Source organism: Budorcas taxicolor, chromosome 12, assembly GCF_023091745.1.
Source record: "Budorcas taxicolor isolate Tak-1 chromosome 12, Takin1.1, whole genome shotgun sequence".
NCBI lineage: Eukaryota > Metazoa > Chordata > Mammalia > Artiodactyla > Bovidae > Budorcas > Budorcas taxicolor.
The window spans coordinates 75598377-75618317 of record NC_068921.1 but is presented as its reverse complement, the minus strand read 5'-3'; the positions used below and the strand labels follow the sequence as shown (position 1 = coordinate 75618317).

Here is a 19941-nt window from a genome sequence, read left to right as displayed (position 1 = left end):
GGGGGACCCTGAGGTACATGGTAAACTTTAGATTTCCATTAACAATAATTAAAAATACCATCACTGGTTAAAGTCTGGAGTTTAGTTAATAATGTAGTGTTAAAAGAGAAAGGACAGGCCCCAAATGGAGTCACTTGGGCTAAAGCCAAGACTTAGTACCTAACCAACCCACAGTCACAACCTCCCCCAGGAGGGTCATCCTAACCAGTCAGCCATTGGTCAGCACCAATGAGGTCATTGGTCACATGGGCCCTCTTGATCCCCAAAGGAAGATGAGGTCATCTGCCACACAGACCCCTGCTGTCTCCCAGGTAGGATACCTACATCTGAAATAACGTGGTTTATTCCTTGTTTTGCTTGTAAAGTTAAAAGTGTTAGTTTTCTAACACTAGTTAGTTAACTAAAGTCGTGCCCAACTTTTTGTGACCCCATGGACTATAGCCCTCCAGGCTCTCTGTCCATGGAATTCCCCAGGCAAGAATACTGGAGTGGGTTGCTACACCCTCTTCAGGGCATCTTCCCGACCCAGGGATGGAACCCAGGTCTCCTGTACTGGCAGGCAGATTCTTCACTGTTTGAGTCACCAGGGAAGCCTTTCCATTTCTGGAGCGCCTCCCTCCTTGCCACCTGGGACACTGCCCATTCATGAATCATTCAATAGTGCCAATTAGACTTTTCAATTTTACTTGCTCAGATTTTGCTTTTTAACAGAACCACAAACACTGGTTTCTTAGGTTTGAGGAATGTGCCCAGTGATGTAAGAAGCTGACATCAAGGGGAGGGTCTGGAAACGGAGTGTGTAGAAACTATCCTCATGGCAACTTTTTCCCAAATCTAAGATTTCAATTTATAGGAGAAGTTTATATTAAAAAATGGTCAGCCTTTCCCCCTTCCTCTGTGGGGGACAGGACACCAAGCCTTTTACAGACACTGTCTCATTTAGTTGGTGTAACATCCTGGTGAGGTGGAGGCCACATCTTGTCTTATAGGTGAGGAAATGAGGCCGTAGACTGCTGGACGTGGACCTCAGGTGTTGGTGTGATGCAGACACTGCCAGCCCACTCTACGTAGGCCAGTCTGTGTTTCCCATCTCAGAATATCAACACACACACACACATATGATCTGTCAATCACCCAGAGCAACCTTTCTTAATAAACTTTATGTGATCCCTTCTTCTCACTGAACATATTTGCTCATGGCCTGCTTCTTCTGTGTGGGCATTAATGGCCCACATGTCCTCCAAGACAGAACTAGCCAGTGATGCCCTTGTTGGACACGGCCCATTCAGCCTGAGACTGCAAGTCTCCAGCAGACGAAGCCTGGCACTTGCTCACTCACCCATGTATTCATTCATTGCTTATAGAAGAAAAAGTTATAAGTAAAATGCAAAACAAAGAATCATAGGGTCGCTGGTTTCTCAGACATTGCACATGAGTTGTTCCAGGAAAATCATTCATCACAGTCATCTTAAGAAGCACTGAAGAAGTCCAAATTTCTGGATCTCACCCCAACGTTCTGATAAACGAGGGCTGGGTACAATGCAGCAATTTATAGGTTTTCAAAACTCCACTGGCCCACCAACCCCAGGTGACCCTAATGCCCTGCCAGGTTTGGGGTTTTGTCCAATAGATAAGTAGCTTCTGGAAATGGGCAACCTCAGCTCAAGAAACCCCGAGGCAGAGGAGCCAAATGCCTTGGAAGGCAGCTTGTCATTGCTAAGCTGCACTTGCTGTGAAACCCTTTTCTATGCTCAGATACAAGGTGCCTCTTCAGAAACTCACTCTTTTGTTTAAATTTTGTCCTCTGGTACAACTAAGATGATGCTGACACCCTCTTTCATACAACCAGCCTGAAAAGAGCCATCTTCTTTTCCAAAATCTTCTCTTTGAGGCCAAATGCCCATACTTCCAACTTTTTTTTTTTCAATGAAATGCATTCTATTAGGCCATTTCAAACATGACACTCAGAACTAGGTACAGTGTTTTGAGGGAGCTCTGAACCCTGAAGTTCCGAGGGGCAATACTTGGTCTCCTTCTAATGAGGCACAGTCTATGGAAGAGGTTCACGACCTTGGCTGGACATTGGAATAATTACCTAGGAAGCTTTAGGAACTACTGATGCTTACATTTCTGCCTCTCAGGGATTCTGATATGACTATCTGGTGTTCTGCCTGGTTATCAAGATACTTTTTTTCTTCAAGGTTCCAGGTGATTTTAATGAGCAGCCAGTGTTCAGAGCCACAGATAGAACCGACATTGCTCTCTCTCTCTCTCTCTCTTATTCTATTGGCTCACACTTAACTCATTCACACTCAGCCTTCTGCTGTGAATCCCTGCCAAGCCAGGTCATTTTTGTCATGCACTTGAGGAACTGATTAGCTGAACTTAATGGCACACTTGGACACTGACTCCCGATAAACGTCATCAGTATGCTGTGGGTCCATTGTCGCAAAGCTACTGAAGGTCAAGTTGATGGAGCTGCATATTGACTGTGTGCGCTCTCTCACTAGCCTTGAGTCTCTAACACGCTTCTGGCATCCTCATGGAAAACATGAATAAAATTATAGACCTTTGAAAGACACGCTACTGAAAATTCTCTGCAGAAATAAATGATAGCAGGTGCTTTTTAAAGCAGCTGGACACTCTTTCACAGATAAAGGCTAAAGATTTATGATCATGGATAAATCCAAGAGCGTGGCAGTCCTTCTAAAATGAAATGTGTTTCATACAGCTCAGCAAAGTTCTCTGGTGGCAGTGTCAGTAACGAGAAGTGTCAGTAGTTACAAGTGAGAAGATCCCTGCCCCTCCATCCCGGACGGGGTCATCCTTCCCTCCTCACTCTGGACACTGGGAATCAGGACATGCCCACAGATCCTCCCTCTTGTGGTCAAGGACCACCCTACAAGTTTCTAGCCTAGTCAGGACCAAGCGAGATAAAAGCACCGGAACAGGTTGCTGCAGGGCACATCAAGACCCAAGAAGTGACTCAGCAACCCAGGGTTCATGACACTGTCATTAAAATAAGTGAGCATTACAGTTTTTGCTCCCTCCCCTCTCCCACCCCGGATTTCGCTTGGGTGCTTATGGGTTGGTGCCTGCACACTAAGGGGCAAGTTATATAACCCAAGGCTGTCAACCAACTTGTTAGTCAAATGACGCACGACCACAGGGAGGGACCACTAAGCTAAAAACTCAACCCTACCCCAATCATGGGCTTCTCAGGAGGTGCAGTGGTAAAGAATCTGCCTGCCAGTGCAGAAGACATGGGTTCCATCCCTAGGTAGGGAAGATCCCCTGGAGGAGGGCATGGCAACCCACTCCAGCATTCTTGCCTAGGAATTCCCATGGACAGAGGAGCCTGGCGGGCTGCAGTCCATGGGGTCGCCAAGAGTCAGACACGACTGACTGCATACACACACCCCCATTGTGGGACTGCTTCTGGTTTCCAGACAGCTCACCCTCTTGTTTTCTCAGGAGCATACTTTCACTTTGCTTAGTAGAAGTCTTGCTGCTGAAAACTGCTCTATGCCTCTTGTCTGAATTCTTTCCCTTGAGGGGACAAGAACGGAGGCAACTACTGTTCTGCCAGCGACAGTGAGTGAGCTGAAGCTGCCACACTGGGCTGCCGGGCACTGCCGACTGAAGACACCTCCTGTGTGTGACCTCACCAACCTTATTTGAATCAGTTGCTATGTGGACCAAATTGCAGTATGACCCATCTCAAGAGGCTCTGAGCTTATGGGAAGGCTGTATGAACAGGCATCTCACTGGCCAGAAAATGAACTGCTGGAATGGTTTCTCCAGAGCTAGAATGTCTTCCGCTCCACGGCCAACGCATCACTCAGCTTTGCATGACTTGAGGAGGCAACATGGCAGAACACGAAAGCTTCCCAGTCAATTTTGGGAACACAGAGTTAGCTGTTACCGAGCATTTTTTTTTTTTTAAATTTCTAAAAGTGGTATTTCTCTTATATTCATAGCACCAATCTAGAGTAAGAGTCTAAACTGGCATTTTCAGTCTTTCATCATCTCCAGTGGAGCTGATTTTTATACCTGTTCTTCCTCAGTCCAAGCTGAGCTCTCCTGCCTGGGGCACGTGAGTAAAGCCTCCCACTTCCTTCTGTCACAGCAAAGAAAGCTGCACTGAATTCTCTCCAGGTATAAAAAACACACAAAGTTGGAAACCTGAGCACATTTGCTTCACAGCACAGTAGCTCTGTGAGCCTGTTACCCAGTGCCCGAATGCCCCGCTTGGAATCCCCCAGGGGGGGACCACCTCATCCAGGTCTCCGGCAGGCCCTACAGTCACTAAAACACCCCTGAGAACACCTTGAACCAAACTCTCACCTGTAGTGAGGATGGACACAGTATGCAGTGGATAGAAAGCTTCTGCTATTATCTCCTGGCATTTTTCAAATGCATGTTTACTAGTCAATTCCTCATGTGTCTATACATGTCTTAAAAAAAAAAAACCTGTAAGAATTTTCTGCAGAAGTTTCCATTTTGGGCCAAGGGACTTTGCATTCTATAGTACAGACGATATCTCCTGATGTTTTGCATCCAGAGATTAATATTTTATATGGTATTGAACAAAACAGACAGTATTTTAATCCAGCCTGCTCTTCCTGAGTATTTAGGTCAGTTCCAATCTTTTAATTCTGTCATGGATATCACTGCCATTTGTCATTTCACATATTAGAATGCAACTAAGATCAATTCTTAGTAGTGGGAATCAAGGTAAAAATGTATGCATGCGTGGGGTACAGGGTTCTGTTATTTCTGGCCATACCACTCAGCAGGTGGGATCTTAGTTCCCCAACTAGGATCAGACTCTTGCTCCTGCAGTAGAAGTGTGGAGTCTTAACTAAAAGACTGCCAGGGAAGTCCCTATGGGGTCTATTTTTCAAAGCACTCTTTATAAACACTGTGCAATACAATACTGAGAACAGCATGAGATGGATGATACTTAAATGACTATAAAGCAAGCACCAGTAAAATATTACCAGCACCCTGAAAGTTCCTCTTCTGCCTCTACTCTTTATAATCGTCTTCAACCTTCCAGAAGACATGACTATATTTGTGGGATTCGTTTCATTATCATCAGAAAACATGCATTTTGAAGAACTGTAAGCCAAAGGGGGGAAAAAAATTGGGGGTGAGATCTAACACATATAGATTTACTGGGAAATCACTGTAGGCTTGTCTTGTCTGAAGCCAGCTTCTTGCTTTATCTTTGCTCATAGCTACCGCTTATAAGGAACAACATAAAAATAAAATGAGAAATAGAGAAAGAAAGAGGAGGGTGGTGGGCATGAGGCAGAATGGTCACCCGGAATTGTACTCACCACAGGGCGAGTCGTTGCTCAATTTCCTTGAGAAAATTTGTATGAAATTTGTGCAAAGGTTCAAAATTCGGGAATATGAGACTTTTCAAGCTTTCAGGCATGGAGTCCTCTTTGCTCACTGTGCTCTGAAACCACTGGGAATAAAAAAGAGGGCGCATTTAGAGGCGTAGAGGTGAAGAACCAAGGTCTGCAGCTCTTCGGAGGTACGGCCCATCACGCTCAGAGACATAAGGGCTCTCCTGCCACATCCGTAGGATTTCAAGAGCGTCAAGAGCTTTGAGGCTTTTCTGTTTTCCCTCCTTTCATTAGATGGAGTAAGAAGGACCATCTCTGCATTACCGCTTCCTGAAATTTGTTACCAAGTACTGTTGAAGCCAGGACACATCTCTGAAGTGAACAGCTACTCAAATCAAAACTTCCATACGGCCAGCTCCCTGGGTCACCCCTGATTTATGCCCCCGGAAGCCCTCAGTTCAGTCCTGAAGAAACTTCTATCACTGTTCCTTTGCTGAAACGCTGAGCAGAAAGGTGGCTGAACCAACGAGGTGATGCCTCTGTAAGCACACACACCACTCATCTCACCAAGCTGAGGCTGGGCTGGGCCCCATGAGGACTGCTGAGCACCTGCTCTAGAGGCAGACACCAGACCATTCCAACTGACCTGCAGTTGGCTAGCTCCTTTCCAGAGCCCAGGGCCATAAAGACATCTGCCAGCACGCTTTGAATTTGTTTCTAAGACTGAACAAGACGGATTAAAATGATAAAAGGCAGTCTGTGAGGCATATTTTGCTGACATGGCTCAATTTATTATCAGAGATAAAACGAGGTTTCCCATGCACCTCTCAGGTCTCTCTCAAGAAAAATATGAGGCAAAACACACAAAGTTCTGCATCAGTGCAGGCAGTGAAACGTTTAATATTAAATTTCTCCACTTTAGAAACTTCCTTCCTTTGCACTTAAAAAATCACAATTATAAAAGCTTTTTAAGGCATATTCCAAATTAAACATACCATTACTGCCTAATTTGTACAACTCAGGACTAAAATCCTTTTAACTGGAGTCAGAGAACCCGATATTTAATTAGATCCAGCTTGTCTTCTAAAGCTGAGTATTAGTCAAGATAAATTATGTAATTTAACGCTTTAGGGGAAATGCTACACATACCGAAGTGATGACTTCAAGATCCTTCAGATATGTTCTCTCAGTGGTGGAGACTTCTTTAGCAATGAAGTATGCTTTGTCAGTTGGGAATCTCTGCAAAATTCATAAAAAGAAAAAAAGATGCAATAATTTGAGCCTCAGTTTCTAAGAGAGTCCTACTTATAAGAAAGTCCTAACTAAAGTGACGCATTGCTAACTTACGATCTTTGGTTGGTTGGTATCAAGGCTAAATAAACTCTTATTCTTTTCGTGCGAGAGGAACTAGAATAAAGAATGAGTTTCTATGATGAGAAAATTATCTAGGAATGTTTTCTTCCAAGTAAATCCCACTGGCAGTGAAAGAACTCAAGTGAGTGTGTCAGTTACCACTGAAGACTGTTCATTCAAAACTGGGCGCCTGAAAATCTAATTAATTAGGATAGTATCAGAGTGATGCAGCCTTCAAGGAAATGAATGAAAAAGAACCAGGGCAGCCTTTGTCCTGGGCATCGTGGGCTGGTGGTACTGGTTTTTAGGAAGCAGAAGTTACGTTGTTCCTGGGAACATGAAAGTGGCTGATCTAAAGGGTGGCAGCAGGCAGGGTCCCTCTGTTAGGTGGGCAGGTGGCACTGTCTTAGCGAGGTCTACCATTGGTTTTGCTTCTCTTTAAACAATAAACGTCAGTAAAAGGAAACAATCCCCTGTTGTTGCCCATCCCGCTTGCTTCCTACAGGAGTCCACCCCATTCCACCTCTGGGGATACACATGAAGCAGAGATGAGACCAGACACTTGTGCACCAGTGTTCCCAGAACATTAGGCAAAACAGCCAGATGGAGGAAACAACTCAACTGTCCATTAGTGGGTGGATGGATACACAAAATGTGGTACCTCCAGACCGTGGAAGACCAGCCAGCCTTAAAAAAGAAGGAAATTCTGATGCAGGCTACAACATGCATAAACCTCGATGTTATGCTCAAGGAAATAAGCCAGTCACAAAGGCACAGACACTGCATGATTTTACTTTATCGCTCTTGTTCTGTCATGAAGTCGTGTCTGACTCTGTGACTCCATGGACTGTAGTCCGTCGGGCTCCTCTGTCCATGGGACTTCCCAGGCCAAGTATACTAGGGTGGGTTGCTATTTCCTTCTCCAGGGGATCGTCCCATACCAAGGATCAAACTCGTGTCCCTTGCATTAGCAGGTGGATTCTTTACCACTGAGCAAATTACTGGAATTTAAAAAAAAAAACAAAAAAATCAACAGGTGAGTGCCTGCCAGTCCTCATACCTTTCTCCGGCCATCATCCTCGTCCTCAGCCCTTGGGCCTGACTGGTCATTCAGCAGGGGGCTGACCAAGGGGGAGGCCTGCTTGGTGTCAGGGCTCAGGTTGGGTGACAGGATGGCATTGGTGGGCGCTGTTCCTCCCTGCGAGTTGATGGACAGCTCTGAAAGGTGAGGGCTGCCAGTCAGGGAGCCTGTTTGGGGATGAGAAGTATTAAAAAAAAAAAAAAGTAATTTCTTCTGGGACCCAGTCTCCACTTAACAATTTTCACCTTTTCAAACCTTTAGAAGCTTAGACTACTATATTACTATATGGCACGCTTAAAATGCCCTCCATGACTTTCTAGTTGTTTTTTCCCTAAGTTGCAGCAGCCCTCACCCTTAAGATACCATTCAGTGGAACCACAGTTACGTCATTAATGATAAGCTGGAGAACTCTGCGTAGAGCATAATTACAATAGTTTAAAAAGCACTGTGTATCTGCAAATAGCATCTTCATCTCCCAACTACTTCCTTAATGTCTTAAGAATTACTTGAGAAAGACACAGGGTCTATCACAAGGAGATGTGGAAAAAGACTAGAAAATAGCGCTATTCTAATAGAAGACTAAAGGACTTGGGACACCCAGGACAGACTACATCTTGGAACAATGGGTCACAGCTAAAGAAAGGGAAAGCAGCTACCTCCCCATTCTACGAAGAACAGAAGCAAGCTGGTTATACCTGGTGATGGCACTCCATGTCTCTCTCACTGTTTGGGACAGAAACACTAGTATCACAATTATAGCAAAGGTGATCATTTAAAAATGCAAAGCTGGAGGTTATCACATTATCACAATTCCCCCTTTATAGTCAAAAATGACAGGTAACTAGTTATTCCTCTGAAAATGATACCAGATCGTAGGAAAATGTATAATTACCCATTATGAGTCAACCAAATGAGATGACATGCACATGGAAACTCTTTGCCAACAGCATTTTGCAAATATCAATACCTCAACCTATTGAAACTAAGTGGGATATTTCAAAATCTACTTCTAAACACAAATGTTTCGGCCTAACAGGTCTATAATTCTCATGCAGACTCATAGAAACTAGGATTAGGATGAACATACTTTAAGTAGCCTGTAGCCCTGTCAGTTACCATCATCGAGAAAAACTACGTGAATGCTTTCTCTATTTTCCAATATCCAGTTTCATGGTTGTGGCTACTCAGCCCAGGATCAAGAAGCTCGGGGAGAGAGGTGAAGGCCAATTTTCTAGGAATTCCCCCAGTTTTTTTCACCTCTATCCTGTCTCTCTGGATTCATTCATATTTGCTTGGACATTACAAGATAGGTCCACCTCTAATGGAGCTGCTGGAGTTGGGTCGTGAACGTGACCCCAGTATGAATGAGCCATGCAGAAACCCCCACCAGGCCCCACCCAGTCTCAGGTCTCCCAGCTAGCCGTGTCACCTACATATGGGGAGAAAGCCACCACGCCCACAAAAACAACAGAAAGCAGACGTCCTGCTCACTGACTATTGGTCAGTACAATCGCCCTTGAAGAACAAGATCAGTAAATGTCAGGAAAAGTTAGATTCCAGAAGTTTGCATTAAAAAAAAAAAAACCCTCCATTTCAATGCCTTGCATTTTCATAAACATGATTATAACAAAGTCCTGATGTTAGACAAAGACCCAATCGCCCCTCTCACACCACCAGACCCAGGAAAACCCGGAGAAAAAGGCCAGAAATTGCTTCACAAATGTCAATTTTATTGACACTAGTGTACATCTGAATACAATAATTTCGAGAGAATTTCAACTTGTCAAATAGAAATAGTGACAATCATAACTGCAATTGACTCAAGGTACTATGCTATTCTCTTAAGGGAAAAAAAAAGAATCACAAAAAGAAAAATGTTATCACTACAAAGAGGAGTTAGAAAAAGAGAAATTCTGGCAGTCTGTCTGGAGATCGAAACATTTCATGCATTTGTGAGTCGCTGCTGGAGAGTCACTTTTTATTTGTTCACATCTGGCACAATGTGGGGGCTTACCTTCAGTTCTCACAGTGAGTGAGACCAGGTGAGGCAGTTTAAGTGAGACCGTGCTGGGCCTTGAATCTGCGGTGACGCGGACAGAAAAAGCACTTGCCTCATCATTGAAAGAGTTGGAGCCAAGAACAAAAAGCAGTTAGAAGGCTAGCGTGGACGAGGAGTGTGGGTGGGGAGATAGTACCAAGGAAGCCTTGGACCACATCCAGCAGCAGATCAAAAACCAGCTGCCACATCGCGAGGGAGAGAAAGAGGGTGAACACTCTTGAGTGCAGCCACGTCCACCCTCCAAGGCCGAAGGCTGCTGTTGCCGCCCTTGTGAATTCCCCCACGGACGCTTCGGTTTGGTAGACCCCGGGGGCCGGAAGGACGATCTAACAGACGAGGGCTCTTGGAGAGGTGCCACGCTGCCAAGAAGGCAGGACACGTGGCAGAGAAGATAGCCATCTAGAAGGCTCCCCACTGGACCACACTGGAGACAGGAATCGGAAAGTGGGGCACTGAGAGTGAGCCCGATGGCAACTGTGCTCCTAGGTAGAGTCGGGGAGTTCGAGAGTCCTAGAGTTCTGGGTCCAGCTACGTTTTCACTTATCAGGTGGCCTAAAGATGTGTGTGCATCACCAACATTACACGTGCAATATACAACTCTGGGGGAGGACCACACTACAGTAGACAAAGTCTATTTCCAGAGAGGTTACTTCAGCTGGCTTCGTGCCTGATCATGGGGCCCGAGAAAGCCAAGGCGATAACAGTAAGACCAATAAATCAATAAATACCAAGCAGCCTGCTCTAGAAATCTATCAGCAATGCTAAGGAGGGGAAGGATCCAAAACTCTGACGCTGGATTTTACCAATGTGAGCCACATCTGTGGAGAATAGCCTCTTTCCTCCCCTTGCAAGAGAACTCCTCAAGGCTTTGCAAGTTCAAGGATGACAGGGTTGCAAACACAAGCAGGTAATTTACCATTCAGCAGCCAGTGGAATATGCAGACGGGAGTCATTAGTAGAATTTGGCAGCTTGATGAGTAATTAAAATTCTCTTTCGGCTATGAGCCAGTGTGTGGCAAGGGTCTGTACAAACTGATGTCCACAAGGGGCCTGCCCTTGTTCCAGTGTGAGGACCTGTGACCCAAACATCAATGTCTGAGGTCACGGTTATCAGAGCTAGACGTAACCAATTTTCACTGAAGTAGTCCATTTTACAAAAAATAAAAAAGGAAGCAAACATGGGGGTGTTAGATAAAATGAGTTTGCCATATTTCTGCAGCTTCATAAAGCCTGCTCTAATCACACAGTCTGTTACCTGCCTTGAAGGCACAGCCCTGCACGCTGAGGAGAAATGGCCACTGGCATTCACTGCTCCCCCTTGAACATATTAATGCCCAGGAATTGTATATTTTTCCTCCTTGACACAGTGTTATACATCTCCTTCACTGACACAATGGAACTTCTTTCAGCAAGGGGCTCTAGGTAAATAACTTGGGGGGCGGTGTCATCTAAGAAAAGCACCTGGTTATTAAGGCAATGGGTAGAAAGAAGTATAAGAGATTAGTAAAAGATCAGTTATATCTTGAAAATCTGGAAGCTTTTGATTCTTAAAAAAAATAATAAAAAAATTTCCCCCTATGTTTAGAAATCGCCCTGCATGTTTTTAGCATTCAGTTATATTTCTGGTTTATAACCGTCAGGTCCCTTACCTGTACCAAATAACTTCCTGACACCCTCCCTCCCTACCCTTCAGCTGTATCCAGTGGGATGAATTTATGTCACTCCCAAGGACTAAACACACCTTCACCAATGTTACTCTTGAGGGAGGCATTTCTGGTAATTGCTTTTAAAAACCCTTTTACATGTACACATTCTCATGGCACAGACAATTATGGAACTTCAAATTAGCACTGCAATATTTATGGACTCCAGTTTATCATCTAGCCTGGAAAATGGCTTATCACTTTAATGTAAAATACATTCATAATTCTTCTCTCTGGCTGCACACAGGGAAGCTGGGTTTGCAGCCTCGCCCGCACCGGGGCATCTCTCCACCAGCTCTCTGGCAGAGGCACATGAACAGCAGGAACATAGTTTATGATCAATGAGCCAGACTCGCACCCTCCTTCCCCTTCTGGCACTAGGCACAAGCCACTGGATAACCATCTCTTCCTCCGACTCTATTAAAGGCTTAAGAGCCAACTCACATAAGCCTGGGAAAAGAGAATTTTCTGTTTTTCAAGTCATTGAAAAATGGCATTTCGAACACCTAGTTGTACCTGCCCTGTTTTAAATTAGCCAATAAATTGGGAATCCTCGCTTTTAATTAGTAAGTGTTATTTTTCCTGTTAAGGAGTGAATCAGAAAACCTGACTTTAAAAACGATCATCCACAGGTTTGTGAAATACGAAAATGTCTGAGATCGAGAATCCTGATGAAAACAAGACCGTTGATGGCTTTCTCAAGTCCTCTTTTCAAAATTTAGAGAGTATAATGATTAAAAAATTATCCATGCAGGTTCCTCAGTATTTCCCCCAGAGTTACACATTTGGCAAGCTTCTAAACGTCATTCTTCCATCATTACTTATCTTCTGTTATTTGGTTCTAAAATATAGGAGATTGTATCTCTATGTACCCACAATGTGCTTCAAAGGCACATGTAGAAAATACATTACAGATGCAGGTTTTCATTTATTTTTAAAAAGGCTCTTTCTAAATCTCCCTCTAAAAGAGAAGACAAACTTTCTTTGGAGATGGCTGCATTTGAAAGCCAGTTATCAAAAAAAAAAAAAAAAAAAAAAAGGTCAGTGTTGTATTGATTCATGGCTAGTTTCCAGAATAAGCATGATTCACTCTAGTCTGATAACGAAGCTGGATCCCACTCCAGTGGAATATGTGAGGGGGAAAAAAGGGCTGACAGTATTTCACTGAAATTACAAAATTCCCTAAGAAAAACCAGATTACAGGATTACCAATCAGAGCAGGGTTGCCTTCTTCTTGACAGCTTAGGTGTTGTGGGAAATGTACGTGCTTCTTAGACCAAGTTCCTTGAAGAAAAGTTTTACAAGCAGCCAAACATCAGCGTTACTGTTCATCATGAAGCAATTCAGAAGAGCAACGGTGACGCAAGTTGTGGAAAAATAAAGAGAAACGCTGCGAACGGGAGAATATGGCAGTGGCAGGGGTCGCAGTGTCTGGGTTGGGGCACATGGTGCTTTGAACCAGTGAAAAACACCACCTTGTACTTAGAACAAAGCTTCAGGCATCAGTAGGAAAGAACAGTTACAATTGACAGTTTTTTACAGCAAGATACCTGTTAGGTCAAGTACAACCCTCCTTCGGCTGAGATTGACAAGAGCTATTAATCCCGTGCATACCCCATGACATGAGTTTGGCCTTCCCTGCTTAAAGAATCACCGAGTTCACTGTTACTGGAGAAACCAGCTACCATCCCAGTGGAATAAATCCATGCTTTAGTGAGATACTGTGCTCAGCCGTGGCGAGAAGATGGAACCAGACAGTATCTGTGAGAGCCTACATTCTGGGTAGACAGCAAACCATTACTCAAACAGCTCATTGGCCACAGGCGCCAGCTAGGGCGGAATCACAGAAAGTTCTCTCTACATTTCTACCTACCCAACTCCCTAACAAAACACACAGCTAAACTCTTATAAGCTATATAAACTTTGCTATTCCCTTGGGAATGGGGTGTGTGTGTGTGTGTGTGTCTGTGTGTGTGTGTGTCTGTGTCTGTGTCTGTGCGTGTGCACGCTTAGCTGCTCAGTTGTGTTTGACTCTTTGCGACCCCATGGATTGTAGTCCACCAGGCTCCTCTGTCCGTGAGATTCTTTTCCAGGCAAGAATACCGGAGTGGTTGCCATTTCCTCCTCCAAGGGATCTTCCAGACCCAGGGATCAAACCCAGTCTCTTGAGTCTCCTGCACTGCAGGTGGGTTATCACTAGCACCACCTGGGAAGCCTATTGGAATAGATGCTCCCATTGAGCAATAGGAAGCCAACCTTTTGGCTAGCTGTCTGAGCTCCCCTATGTAAGCTCCTTCACAGATGCTCTCTGTTTCCATGAGCCCTGCTGTGCCTCCCCCCCACTACAGAGATCCTGCTCACTTCCAAAGGCCACCCACACCCCCACACAGTATGAAATGCAGGCCTGAAGAAGATGAAGTCGGGAAAACGAAGTCCGTTCTGTTCATCTTCTATTTCCCCACCTTTAGTGAAATACGGTACCACTGAGCAAGACCGCTCAGGATGTCTCCGTGGTAAAGCTTGCTGTTTAGTGAGCAGGATCACTGTATTCTAGAAGAAACAGGTATTCCAAGTACAAATTGGTATTCAGTCATGTTAAAAAAAAAAGACGTCAAACAGTGCTCCAACAATGCAGGGAACAGAAGGTACACCATGCTCTGAGGATAAAGACAGAACGTTGGGGGAAAAAAAAAAGCTTTCTTTTAGGTAGGTACATGCTGACCATCCAGGGCATACCATGGCACGACAGAAAAATGTTTTCTCAACTCGATTAAACAAATGACAAAAATGAGAATGAAGTCCCCAGCCTTGTCTACTGTAAAATTAACTTAGCGTATTAGAAATTTTAATAAAACATTAAATATGCTCACAGAAAGAACAGAAGGGAATTGGGTTAATAAAGGCCAAGCTTGTGAGATGGGGTTAGTTAGGTTCTCATGGCAACTTTCCAGGCAGAAAGGAGGTGAGGGCAAGGGACTGAACCCACTGGCCATTCAGGTGCAAGTGTAGACGGCAGCGGGGGTGTGTCCTCTAGGGAAGGCTTATCTTTGGTCTTTCCATAAACCATTGTGGGCAGAGTGACAAATGCTTTCTTTCTTACAAAGGAACTTCCAGGCCCAGGAAAAAGCAATTGTTGGCCTAGTTTCAGGAGCCAGAAAGGTCATCTGTGAAAATGACAGGCCCACCACAGGTTCCAAAATGATCCCTCTATTGTTTCCTATTTGAGAGGCAGTCAACAACCCCAATTTATAATAAAGGAAAAGCATTGCTTTCAAACTCTCAAACTAAAACCTCCACCTCTTTCGATGCCTTTTTACCGCACACACACATCACACACACACACACTGATCCTCCCTCTCTCCTTACTATTTTGGTTTACATTGCATTTGGCAGCGATTTCTAACTACTACTCTTCAATAGCCTCAAGTCTTTGCACTTGGCCCCTAGCAGCAAGCTCACCCAATTCCTAGGACCATTTCCATGGTTACATCAACAGTATCTGCCTAGGAGCTAGCTAACCTTCCACACCGGCTCTTGAGTACACCCTTAGATCAGATAATCCATGTCAACTGCTATGAGGTTTCAATCCTCCTACTTTCAAATGTAAAACCACCCCAAGACATATCAGGGTAACCTGATCTAACACCCACACCAAGATGCCAAGGAGCTGTCTTCTACCAGAAGTTACAGCTAAACACCAGAGGCCAAGAAGGTTGCCAAAGGCTGTTTTCAGGCTAAGCTGTGATGTCTGCACCATTTAGTCCGTCCACACGGAAACGATCCTGAGCAAATCAGGGTCTCTGATTTTTAAAGCTTTTAGGAAAAGAAGATTTTCTCATTACTCCAGGTTCCGCCAGGGTTTTAACTGCTTTTATTGGAAAAGAAAAAAAAAAAGCTCCCCATGTTGGAGGGTTTGTCTATGCTTTCTGGAGTGATGTGTGGTGAAATTTTATGAAGCAAGACCTTTTTTTGTTTCCACAAGACTCAACTCATCTCCTTTCAGATATATCTATGGCATATAAATCAACATTTGCAACTTCCATTCATAGCGGAAATACTCAAAATCTCGCAAGTTTCCCAGGAAACAGTAATAGTCCTTTCCCAAGTATGTGTCCAAACAGGTGGAAATCAGGCCACTTTTGATCTTTGATGTCTAAAATACTAGGCCAAATCATGGGTATTTTTGCTTTTCATGATGATGTTTATTTTTTTATTTTTAAAAAGGCTGCCACATTAAGCGGCATGCTTATTTTGATCCAATAGTTATGGCTTCAATTTAGAAACCAGCAACTGGTGTTAGAGGTATACACAGTGTACACTAGAGACCAGAGTTCCCTGTATTGCATTTCACTTAACTAAACAGAAACAGATGGAATTAGACTAACAAGGAAAACACAGCACCAGTGAATTCTTTAAATGTCACCAGAGGCAAGTTTTTTAATCATTCCTTTCTTGTAGAGGCTCAGCCACTAGTACCTTTCTTTCTATACGTTCTTATGAGCTTGGAAAACATGGCTGACTTTAAAACTCATCTGAGAGCTATTAGCAATGGCTTATTTCAAAACATCCACCTCTTCCAGGTTAAAAGAAACTTACTCTATTGCAGAGGTTGCGCTAGAAGATTCTTCTGCAGTTTGATTTGTAAAATCTGCAGCAAGAGAGCTGACCCTTGGACAGTGCTGCAGGGGTCAGGGGTGCAGACCCTCCGAACAGTAGAAAATTCACATGTAACTTGGAATCGGCCCTCTGTTATATATTTACACTTCCGCATCTGCGGATTCAACCAACTTTGGATTGGGTAGTGCTGTATTATTTACTACTGAAAAAATATCCAAGCGTAAGTGGACCTGCATTGTTCAAATCCATGTTGTTCTTCTAAAGTCAACTGGAGCTTCATCACCGTAAAACTAGAGGAAGGCCAGCATTAGAGTCATTAAGCTCTTCAAAGGATGGATGTTTATACAGTACAAAGGAGAAGATGAAGAACAAAAAAGCCTTTCTTGGGGAAGCAACTCAGAGAGCTCTTTAAATTCTGGTTAATAAAAATAAGGACTCAGACAAAAAAGAGTGATCGAAACAGAAGCAAATAAACTCAAACCTAATGAGGAGGAGGACCCCAAGTTGCTTAATTTAAGGCTGGGCCTACCTGCAGTCCAATTACTCACTAATGACTTCGATGTCACCAAACCCATGAATATTCATTGGAAGGGCTGATGCTGAAGCTCCAATAGCTTGGCCTCCTGATGCGAAGAGCCAACTCAATGGAAAAGACCCTGATGCTGGGAAAGGTTGAGAGCAAGACAGGAAGGCAGTGACAGAGGATGAGATGGTTGGATGGTATCACCAACTCAATGGACATGAGTGTGAGCAAACCGTGGGAGATAATGAAGGACAGGGAAGCCTGGCATGCTGCAGTCCATGGGGTCACAAAGAGTCGGGCACAACTGCGCAACTGAACAATAGCAACATACTGTGCTGAGGTAGGGAATAGCATTTTAAGTGGAAAAAGTTGATTAAAAACATAGGAACGCTGGTTAAAGATAGGAAAAAGGGAAGCTGATATGCATGTTCACCAGTTTTAACAAAATTTAAAATGGCATCTTAATATTTTAATTGTTTCTTCTTTTAGAAACTGCTTGACAACACAGTCAAACTGATTCGAGAGCTAAGATGCAAGTGGGGTTTCTGATTCAACTGTGGACCCGCTGGGTTTTGTATACTTGGTGGAAATTTAATGAGGCTCATGTTATATTTTGGTTTTGCAAAAAAAAAAAAAACAAAACACATTGCTTGGTTTGACTCTTCAAAGTGGTTGTGAAGACTCAAGTGGGAATTATTCACATTGTAAGTGCAGGCCACAGCAGCACAACTTGGTGAGATAAATCCGTGAGAAGTTTCCAAATGAGTCACGCATGCAGGGAAGAATCTGGCCCACAGACGTTCTTTAATTAAATGTCTGTCTAATAAAATGTCATCAATGGCATACAGATGACCGGTAAAGGAGCCAGGGCAACCGGTTGTTGAGTTCTGGAACTCATAAGTGCATTTCTTTATGCCACGAGAATTTCTTGCATTTTTATCTTGCCCCGAATGAGCAACAACAAAGTATCTACCGCAAAAGGGTCTATAATTTACATATTTTGAAATATTACCGAGCGAAAGATACTAATGCAGGAAGGCCATGGAGTAGCCCTGAGTGGCTTGAACATTTCTGCTTCTATATCTGGCTTGTTTTCCATCCGAGGCCTTAAGAAGACATCATTGCATATAGCAGCCACGACGTGAAGACCTGGCTTCCTTGCTGATGCAGGCAACCCCTCCACTGGCTACTGCCTTAGAAAAACTGGCGGACAGGTCTTGGGAAACCCTTTGGAAATCTGAGAATTCATGGGTCTCTCATCTCTGCTGCCCATTCTGTTTATACTCAGGCCCATCTCTGACCTCCCTGCACTTAGTTCAACTTCATGCATGTGTCTGCCCTTCTTAGACCACACAGGGAGATTGCAAAGGCCAGAGAAGGGCTTGGGGACCAGTCTCGCTAGAGGCAGGGAGCATGGAAGGTGGGAGGGTGGAGGCTGTTGGCTTTCCCGGACAACCTAACCTCAGTGAACTGGCTCTACTGCCCGGCTCACAGAATGCTTAGGCTGACTCCCCCAGCAGTGCAGGCAAGCTCTCCCAGAGGCAACAAGTGAATATTCTGAGCACTTCAGAACACGGGGCTTTTGAACAAACTATACCCCTCCGCCTGTGCCCCTCTTTTCCTATAAGCACCATGAACCACAGCAAAATTGCCACTCTCACAAAGACTGGCTGAGAAGCAGAAACTGAGTTGTTTGGCTGGTACAAAACCAACCTGAGAGAAACCCTCCCAGTGACCCTAAAAAAAGCGGAAAATCTTGTCAATATGGAACTGCGCACACCACTGTGGATCAGTTGCTTTCGAAAACACTTTAGATAAAAGCCTACTTCTTCAGGCCAAAGCAAAACGAAATAATTAATGGAATATGTTTTGCTTTGGGATTTACATCTGATGATTCACAGTCTAAGCTGGGTAAGTTCATACCTTTTGCTCCTCCATATTTCATGATCAGACTGCTATATGATTAGAGGTGAAAACAAAACTCATTTGGGCAAACCACCTTCACAAATAAAACCACAGATTCCAAAGGTGACTCCGTTTAACTCACACTTGACTACTTTTTATATAGCAAGTTGACATCTTTTTCTAAGTTCAAAACAGGAAAAGCAAATTGGGATATAAACTGTAAAAATCCCACAAAATAAAAAGCAGAAGTTCCTCTTACCTAGTATGGACTCTTAACAACCTAAGCCTACATGATTACTAGTCTTCATGATTTTAATTATGAATCCACACGAGAAAAAGATAAAACATTGAATCCAAAAGTTCCTAGTGCATTAAGATGCCACAAAGAGTAAAACGCTGAAGTCCAGAGGAAGGCTCTGGTTTTAGCTTTGTCATGCAATAGCTATAGAACAGCACAAAGTCTCTTATCTTCATCAGAACAATGTTTCTCAACAATAAATGAAGGTTTAACCAAGGTGACCGCTAAGATCCCTTCTGGTTTTAAAATTCTGTGACTCTGTTAAATATGTAAATCTAAAGCAAGACATGAAGAGACTACTTCAATGAACATCTTTCAAGCTATCCAGTAATCAATTTGATTCATCAATCATGCACTGAATCAAATGACTAGGAAGATAAAGCCAAAGTGTGCATAAAAATGGATTAAGTTTTCAGAATCTTTAAAACCAATGTCTTGACATTCATGTGGACAGACAGTCACGTGTGAACCACAGGGTCTGTCAATATTTTTGCTTGTTCAACGCTGCTGCCAAATTCTACTCAGTTTTCTAAACATGCTTAGTTAGCGCTTCCTCATGACAAAGCCACATGATGAGTTTTTATAAGGCCACTGGCAAGGCGGCACCCCAGGGATGGATCACTGTTACAACTCTTTCCAATAGTTTTGTAGTTACTTAGGATCTAAAATTTTTGTTCTACAATTTATCTTAAAAAAAAAAAAGTACCAAAGACTAAAAAGTACCAAAGATCAGGCAAAGTTCCAAAACACCAAAAAACATTTCATTTGTAATGCTTTTCTTATTCGGCAAGCAAGCCAACACTTCAGCTAACACCTTCATCACATTCCACTAGCTTCTAGAAGGCAATAGCATCCGGCCGAGAAATGACCCTGGCTGCCTAGCACAGCCATCTGGGGAGCCCAAGAAGCACTCCAGAGCAGTTATATCTCAATTTCTAGGGTCAGGGCTCAGGCAGCAACCATTTTTAAAATGTCTCAGCTGATTCCAAAGTGCCGCTAAGGCAGAGAAGCAATGCAAGTTCAAACCACCTTCCATCTGAAA

The 19941-nt window shown here is 43.7% G+C and overlaps 1 protein-coding gene across 3 annotated transcripts in view; it reads right to left on the bottom strand.

Annotated features, from left to right (window-relative positions):
- Window positions 1–19941, bottom strand: part of FARP1 (FERM, ARH/RhoGEF and pleckstrin domain protein 1) — a 304622-nt gene that overhangs the window by 31021 nt on the left and 253660 nt on the right. For all 3 annotated transcript variants that reach the window (XM_052649975.1, XM_052649976.1, XM_052649977.1), the window contains exons 14-16: window positions 7774–7961; window positions 6510–6599; window positions 5346–5479 (exon numbers count right to left, since the gene is read on the bottom strand). In XM_052649975.1, the coding sequence (XP_052505935.1) occupies window positions 5346–5479; window positions 6510–6599; window positions 7774–7961 (412 nt within the window). The remainder of the gene's footprint in view (window positions 1–5345; window positions 5480–6509; window positions 6600–7773; window positions 7962–19941) is intronic.